Source organism: Meleagris gallopavo, chromosome 1 (genome assembly GCF_000146605.3).
Source record: "Meleagris gallopavo isolate NT-WF06-2002-E0010 breed Aviagen turkey brand Nicholas breeding stock chromosome 1, Turkey_5.1, whole genome shotgun sequence".
Taxonomy (NCBI): domain Eukaryota; kingdom Metazoa; phylum Chordata; class Aves; order Galliformes; family Phasianidae; genus Meleagris; species Meleagris gallopavo.
The window spans coordinates 170,104,345-170,113,169 of NC_015011.2; the positions used below are offsets into that span (position 1 = coordinate 170,104,345).

General features: G+C 40.9%; 1 protein-coding gene across 1 annotated transcript; it reads left to right on the top strand.

Moving 5' to 3' along the window:
- Positions 1 to 4,339: 4,339 nt before the first annotated feature.
- LOC104917553 (NEDD4-binding protein 2-like 2) lies at positions 4,340 to 8,474 on the top strand. Its single transcript, XM_010728934.3, has 2 exons — positions 4,340 to 4,471; positions 7,017 to 8,474. The coding sequence occupies exon 2, from the start codon at positions 7,017 to 7,019 to the stop codon at positions 8,439 to 8,441; it is 1,425 nt and encodes a 474-aa protein (XP_010727236.1). The 5' UTR covers positions 4,340 to 4,471; the 3' UTR covers positions 8,442 to 8,474.
- Positions 8,475 to 8,825: the final 351 nt, after the last annotated feature.

The window sequence follows — 8,825 nt, forward strand, 5'->3', positions numbered from 1 at the left end:
TTTCCTCTAGTGTTTCTTACGTCCAAAAGGGCTCATCTTAACCTAGAAGGAAACCAAATAACAATATTCAAATGACAGACTACTTTTATCATAGTGAAAAAAGTACTCACCATGCTTTAAACATCACTTACTGGAATGTATTACATGCTCCAAAAAATACTCCTATATCCCAAAAACAGCAGGTAAACAGATAGGGCATTATCAAAACTGTAAAACAGAATTCCTATGTTAATTCTCAGGTTGAAATTTGAAAATTAAAAATGCCTTACTGGTGGAAATTAACAAGCCAAAAACTATTCCTGTTTTTTTATTCAAATGTTGAACTGTCATTCACAGATCAGCATACTTTGCTATATAAATGTTTCAGAAAACTGTTTGATGAGCAATATTCCTATAGCATTGAGTAAGCCAATTCCCTTAATGTTCACCAGGATTTCTCTCTATTAGTTTGATTTAAATTCAAAGACTTATGCAAGACGGTTTCCTAAATAATCTTGAAGCCTCACTTTTTCTAAATAGATGCAGTGAAGCACAAACTAAGACACAAGGTTCTTTAAAAAGAGACAGATATATCTGTAAGTAGTTCTCTTGAACTCAAATGCATGTCTTAGTAAAATGATTAGTAGAACAGGGTTATGAGAAGAAAAAAGAGGAGTCTACTAAGTCTAATAACAAGATCGTGCCAAAAGATTTAAATGACTGAACTATCTATCATTCTATATTAATCCTTAACTGTAAAAATTAATGTCAAGTAGAGCCTCCTGGATATTTCTCTTGATTTTTTTTCCCTTGTGATTATAGGTTGAGTCTGAGTGTCCTGTCTTATAATTGTCTAATCTTTTCTATTAAAGGGTAGAAAACAAATGTATTGTTTTGCCAACAGTTAATTTTTGGACTAATATTTTTCATGCCAGCTACTTTCTTCATGCTTAATTATTTTGGGAAGTTTTATCTCAAATGTTTCTAGAAACAAATTCAAGGGAAATCTTTCTTCACAGAAAAAAAAATATGCTTTTTATTAAAAATACCTTGTGGTCTTCCTTTAATGGACTAGGAATTAGACTAGTCTGAAGAATATTCCCGCTGCCACTGCAGTGTACCCAAACTTGATCATTACAAATAGTCTCTGCAAAGATTTAAAGGTGTGAGACATGGGTCTCACTGCCTCTGTGCAAACTGACTCTATTTGAGAGCTGAGAAATTGAGTAATTTTTTTTCTTTAGTTTTCCCTCGGCAACTGGATGCCACTGTGGTGCCACATTTCAGACTTGCAGAAGATAAAGTTGGTGCGTGTATGGGGCTGCTGAATCACGGCCTGAACCTCTGATTGATCACCTGAGGCAAGCAGTGAGTCAGCCAGGGGAGCACAGGTGAAGGCAAATCACCTGTGCTGCAGGAAGGAGTGGAGCCTGGCTCCACCTCTCCTAGACCCATTTAAGAGCTGACTGCCAGTGGGGAAGGATCTCTCTGGAGATCTGCTCCATTGGAGTTCATCTTGTGAGCCCAGGACAGGGTGAGTGACTTTCTCTCGTTACTCCAATATAAATTATATTAGCCAAGCTCCTGTATGTATATATACATACATACATATATACACACCATCTGTATATCCATTGATTATACAGTGCATTAGTGTTTTGCTGGAAAGTGACACAAAACAGAATGAAGAATCTGAATGAAACAGAAAGCGATGAAAAGGGGAAAAAAAGACTATCACTGGTAGAAGGAAGTGATACAGCACTACAGGATTATGATTAATGAGAAACAGGTGAGAAGCAAGATTATATTGGAAATTAACACAACAGGTGGAGTTACAGCAGGTAGCACTACTGGAGTACAACAGTTACAAGAAGGTGCTGGAAGTGTCACATTAGTAACTCATGAGGCATCACAGTGAAACTGATCAAACAGCTGAATGCAGCTGAACGAAGGGGTCCCCCATACTGTCTCCAGCTACATTCCTTCCCAGCACTGGACAGACTTGAGCCACCAGTGATGAGCCAACACAGGAGCACTGTGACTCTCTATGGTCAAACAACAGAAGCTAATGCACTTAAGGAAGCAGGGCAGCATATACACAAGCCCGGGTGTGGGATGGGGGTAGCAGGAGCACCTCTTCTGACAGTAGCTGTTATCATAAGTTACTGATAATTTGAAATTGAGCTCTAAGACGTGTTTTTCTACGTAACATGAAATTGAGCTCAGACAGAAGAATGCAGCCTCTTTTACTGTAACTACTTACTCTGATCTGTGCCATGGATCTAAACCATCAGTAATATTGGTATACCATAATAACTGGTAATCAAGACATCCCTGAGAATGGGCAGTTGCCTTCTTCACTTCTTAATTAAAGAAATAAAATACAAAACTACTCTGAGAAAACGTTCTGTTTGCAAGTTTAAACATTAAAGTTACATAATGTCAAGTTACATATCTTTTTTTTCTTCACTGAACCTTATTCATTTCCCTTATATGTACAAATTAATTCCAATGTTCAACCCAAACTTACAAGTCTTTAAACATTATGGCAATAATGATTACACAAAGTGGAATTTTTCCTTTTCCCTCTTCTGTTAATCAATTAAAGACAACATTTCATAAATTAATACTAAAGTGTTGACATAGATGTCAAGGAACTTCTGACTAGTCCTGAACAAATCAGGTAGTTTCACTCTACTTTTAACCCCCTATCAGCTTATCCTGCTGATGTTCCCGATGGAACTTCTTTAACAATCTAGAGTGCCTCAGAATTCTAAGAGAATCATTTATAGCTTTGCCTGATATAGGTATAACACCTTCCCTATGAGATCACAGAATCACACAGTTGTAGGGGTTGGAAGGGATTTCTGGAGATGACGAAGTCTATCTTCCTGCTAAAGCAGCTTCCCTACAGTAGGTTGCACAGGAAAGCATCCAGGTGGGTGATACCTGTAGCAGCTGTAATATCATCAGGGAAATATACTTTATTACACCCAGTGAAGTTAAAAAAAAATATATCTGATAGAGTATTGTCAGTTGTAATGTGTGACTTATTTAATTATATACATGAGTACAAGGAGAATTCCCCAAATGAAATACATCTGAGACAATTACTAGATACATATCATGAAGTGCTTGAGAGCTTTGATCAACAGGCACTATCTTCAAAAGGTCAGAGGACACTCTCATTCTGTGTAAATGGTTAACTCACAATTTTCTCATGGTTTTCTCATGATTTAGCTTGCATAGAGAAGCCCATAAATATTATTTTAGATAGGAAATAGATCTTTTCCTTAGGATTACGCAATCAAGACTCCTCTAAAAAATCAACCATCTTGGTCACGAAATCTTTTCGAATACTAAAATTAGGACTATTCATTATTTTTTAGATAATCTCATACAAAGTGTAGGATAAAGCAATGCAGGTCCTTGTATTTCCAAAAATACTTGAGTTAGAAATAGTCCACCTAACTGCAATAACACATTCCTTTGTATATGCTGTACCCATACATTTTTCTTTCAGTAACAAAGATCAGTTTTTTCTCTTTTTTTTTCTTCCTCCTATTTCCCTTCCTGAAAGAACTCCCCATGGTAGAAATGACCAGATCCTTCTGAATTTCTCTTTAATTCAAAATAGCTTCAGAATTTGTCTGCTTGACTCTTTTGTCCAAAATATGGAACAAAACTCAGGCCCCAGTGACACAAGAAAGACCACCACCAAACATTGAACTGTTCCTGATTTCCACAGGAATTCATACACTGCTTTTCCAGTCAGGAATGGTGGGAAAAGGCTCTGCCACCCTTCTTCCTTAGAAGAAGCTGCACGCAGATTTCCCAGGTCTGGTAGCACGTAGGCAGTACCTACACAACTACTGCAGCACTGAAGCTATGATTCTAGCATTCAAGAGTTTTGTTCCATGCTTATGGCAGCTGATTTTTTTGTTTTTTCTTTTTCTAGAAACAAACACCAGATGTTTCAATATCAGTACGAACTCGCACATTTTAGGGCAGTGCAGCCAGAGCTGAGAATACCTAAAATCCATCGACCCGGGCTTGCTTTGAGAATTCTCCCTCAAGGGGAAGGAACGGGGTGCACAAAGACAACCGTACGCCGCTCCACCAGCGCACAGCAACCGACCCAGAGCACCGCCCCTCCCCTCACGCCGAGGCTCCGAGCGCACCTCAGACACGAGCTGCCTTTCACCGAGCGCGGCCCAAATCCCGCCCGCAACACCAACAGCTTGCTCACCGCCCGCTGACGATGGCCCCACCCCCCCGCCAACGAGGGCATTCTGTGAGATGTAGTTCTGTGCCTTGAGGGGCGCAACTACGAGTCCCAGAGCGAGCCGAGGTGAGGAGACCAGGGGAAGGCGGAGCCGGCGCCATTTTGAGAGTGAGGGATTGCCCTCCGCTCCCCTCCCCCACCGCCGGCCGGGGGTGCTTCGCTCGCCGGGACGGCGGAAGACGGGCTGGCGGACGCCCGTGTCTTGAGGTTGGTTTCCTCAACCGTATGTGAGTGAGGGGGAGAGAGGGGTCAGTAGGGGGAGGTGGGCGCGGGCGCCAGGAGGCTGGGTGGGGATGGGGGAAGGGGGCGGCTGGCGGGCGGTACCCTACGCCTCCCGAGCGCTGCCGCTCCCGGCCCGGCCGTGCGGTGCGTCCCTGAGCGAGAAGGGCCCGGAGCGCTGCCTCCTCCGTGCCCGAACGGGCAGATCCGGGCCTTCCCCTAATCTTCAACTCTGCCACATGCGTCCTCTTTTTTTGCATTAGTGAATTTATTGTAGACGTGGAGCTTAAGGCCGTCAGTTACTTGCTGGAGTCGTTTGGCAGGTCGAAGTGGTGACATGGCGTTTTAAGCACTGCCAGGTGGATCGTGTGTGCATCTCGGGTTCGGTGCTTCCAACCGTATCTTCAGTGCCACAGAGCTATCAAGCTTCCCAGGGCAGTGATTACGACCTTAAGCTGCTGGAGTTCAGGCAGTGTTTGGGCGGTGCTCTCAGATACATGGCCTGGTTTTGGGGTGTTCCTGTGTGGAGCCAGGAGTTGGACTCAGTGATCCTTTTGGGGCCCTTCCGACTCGGGATATTCTGTGGTTCTATTTTGTCCCCTTCAAAAGGCAAGACCGTAAGGTAGATTGCACTTTCTCAGTATGTACATGCTCTGAGAGTGCAGGTGAAAATGTTTTTACATGCAGTTTATCTTTCTCAAAGATCATCTGAGCAAGCCTGCTGAAAATTAGAAAGAGAGTATTTCTTGTGTGGGACAGTCACACAGCAGTATCCTCCATCATGAGAGAAATTCTCATGCAGCAGGTAGCTCACATGTTCCTTAACTTTCATTTCACAGAAGAATATGTGCCTGCCTTGCTTTTAAGCCCCATTCCACAAGAGAGATGAGAATAGAAATGAGGGTAAAGCAACTTTTCAGAATCACAGAATTGCAGGATTTGGAAGGAACCTCTGGAGATCATTGAGTTCAGTGCCCGCACTAAAGCAAGTCTCCTACAGCAGGTTGCAATGTTTTTGAATAGAGATAAAGTACCATTTTTGAGTAGTTGGGGGGATATAGGCATATATCATGCTTGCTTTCTAATTTGCAAAAGGGGGAACTGAAAAGCAGATGTGTGAGAAGCAATGTGTATGTCTTGAGAGATGGAGAAAGTATGGTATCCAGAGCAGCATCCCAGTAATACCAAGAAGTATTGTCATGCATGGCTTTGTTTTTCCACCGTATGGCAATAGTGCTATCTTCCAGTTATCAAAATGAAATAGAAACAGTAAAATATCCTTGGCGTAAGCATTTTCTGACTCTCTTTTTCACTTTGTACAGTAGGTGAGAAAGTGTCCTGATAAACACCCTGTCAAGTTTTACACATAAAGTTGAAATGAAGAGTATTACTTACAAATCTTCCTTTGATGTTATCTACGTATCCTTTTCAGACAGAGAGAAAGAAAGAAAAAGTTGTTTCTTGTTGGAGATGATGAGCGTGTAACATTTGATCAATATTAAGTCTTTAGAAAGCTGAAATATTCCACAGTTGACAGAGAGTAGGAGAATAAATCCTCTGGTAGGATAAATACTTTCTCATTTAATACTGTGTTTGTTATTCTGCACGGTTTGCTAAATATACTACTTGGCACTTAATTTATGATGACTTTTGCTTTTCACTGTGTTACATATAGACTTTTAGAGTGCTAAGGAAAATCAAACTATGGATAATGGATGGGGCAATGGCATGACTGCATGTCACACTGATCAGAACTATATGACTTTATGTTTTTAATTGTTCTCGCTCTGTCTGTCTATCATTCTGGAACTTACTGCCTCATTCTTAGATTGTAATTCATTTGGTGCTCAGATTACCTTTTCAGTTTACTTTAAAAATATGCAGCCATGTGGTTTTGATACCTAATGAAGGTCCTTAGTTGTTCTGTAACCAGAAACATAATGTCAGATTGTAAACTTAATTTTAAGCCTTATTTAACCAATACCAAGTTAAAGATGTCATCCAATATCTGTTTTATTGGTGTAAAATGAATTAGCTGAGTTCAGTTCCTGTCGCAGAAAATAATCCCAGTGTCTGAAGTATTTGCATTTTTATTGGTTATCTTAGCAGTGATGTCAGGCATTAGTTGGTGCTTTGAAATTTGGCACATGTTAATCCTATCCTGGAGATCTGTAATGCTTGGCAGATTAACAAAGGTCAGTGGAGCACAGAAGTTGTTGATCTAACTTATTTTCAAATATAAAATTCATATGAAGAAAGATTTGTAAATTAAGATACAAAACATGACTGCAAGACTGGTTCAACACTAATGTGTTTCTCATGTGTAAAGATGTTTAAACAAAATTGCCATGCTACTAAACAAGACTTCCAGTATGTATTGCCTGCTTTCCTTCTTCTCAGTGCGTACTTTACATTCAGTTGTGATAATGGAGATTCCGAAGACGCACATCATAGGCCTCAGAATTTGACTTTTTTTTTTTACTTTGCTTTAAAATTGTTTGTGCTGATAATGTATTAATCTTTTTTTCCAAAGATGCTTCATGCTGAAAGTAGAGTAAGGCTGTTGGAGTGTCAGGATGAAATCGCAACTGAACCGTGTTCTAAAAAGATGAAGTCAACAGAAGGGGCTTTTGAGAACCTCTCTGATTGTGGCAACCAAGGCACTCAAGAAGAAGAGGACCCTGACAGAACATCTAATGATTTGATACCAGTGTGTGTTTCAGATAATGAAGGGGATAATGAACTGCAGAAGCAAGAGAAAATACCTATGAATGTCTTGGGAGCAGCGAATGAAGTGCTTCTAGAAGGTAATCTAGAGTTTCATCAAACAGTTGATTCTGTGATTGTGCAGAACATAAATCCTCCATTTGTATCAATAAATGACACTGAGGATGAGGGAAAGGAAGATCCTCTTACTGCGAATGATGTCAATGAAGATAATACTAAAAATAGTTGCAAAGCATTCTCAATAAATAGAAATGAGTCAGATGAAGAGTTTATTACAAGCAAAGAATTTATTGGACCGATTTACAAGCCTGCTGAGTGTAATACACAGGACCAGTCTGGGAGCTGTGATGAGTATCAAAGCAGCGTGGGAGATGGCACGCATGAAAACAGAACTGAAGGAACTGAGGCAGAGAAGTTGCCGGCCATTTCTTCTCCTGTATCAGGAATGGATGATGAACTGGACCAGTTCTACAAAGAAATTCACCAGCTGGAAAGTGAAAACTTAAATCTGCTTCAGGAAAAAGAAACTGAAACTTTTCAGGAACAATATTCTGTGTATAATTGCAGTCAAACATCACAAGAGGATTATCAACATGTATTGTTGGACAGCCTACAACCATTTTATGAGAACGGACAGTATTTCTCTAGGGAACAGGGAAGTCAGAAAATAAGCAGTGAGCAGCAGTTTGTCATGGAAACAAGTGGCTGGAAAACTGAAAATGCCTTTAATGGACAAATGGAGTCTAATTATTCAGTGCCTGAATTCAGACCTGCCTGGCAATCAAGGGAGTCTTTCATAGTACCTCAGGGGCCTCCTCCTCCTAGACTGACCCATCAGGCACATTTTCAGATACTTAATTCCACACAGCAAAAAACAAATGCTTTTCCTTCTCGGAATGATGAACTTTCTTATGAAAATTACTATGGCTACCACGAAGATCGGGATATCAACTGTCATGGTCCAGTGCGTGATCAGAGTAGCTACAGTGTTGGTCCTACTGATTTCCATAGTACTCAGGTATTTAGAAATGGAAATAATCACCAGAGTGGACTCCAAAGTAATGGTTTCTGTGAAACCAGAAAAGAGTATTGGGAAGAACCAAAAACTTACAGTGCAGAAGGAATTCATAGATTTTCTTTCCTACCTGAGGAGAGGTCTGATTGTTCACAGAAAGTGCTCCTTATCTTAAGAGGCCTACCTGGGTCGGGGAAATCAACGCTATCTCGGTAAGTGATAGGACAAAGGGGAATGGTTTTAAACTGAGACAGGGGAGGTTTAGGTTAGATATTAGGAGGAAGTTTTTCACACAGAGGCTGGTGATGCACTGGAACGGGTTGCCCAAGGAGGTTGTGGATGCCCCATCCCTGGAGGCATTCAAGGCCAGGCTGGATGTGGCTCTGGGCAGCCTGGTCTGGTGGTTGGTGACCCTGCACACAGCAGGGAGGTTGAAACTAGATGATCACTGTGGTCCTTTTCAACCCGTTCTATGATTCTAAGTGAAGGTTTAAAGGTTGGGAAGCTTATTCAGATTTAAAAAAAAATAATAATTTTTGAAAAATTTATCAGCAAGCACTTGGCAAAATTTGATATTTGTAAACTAGGTTATTAAAATGC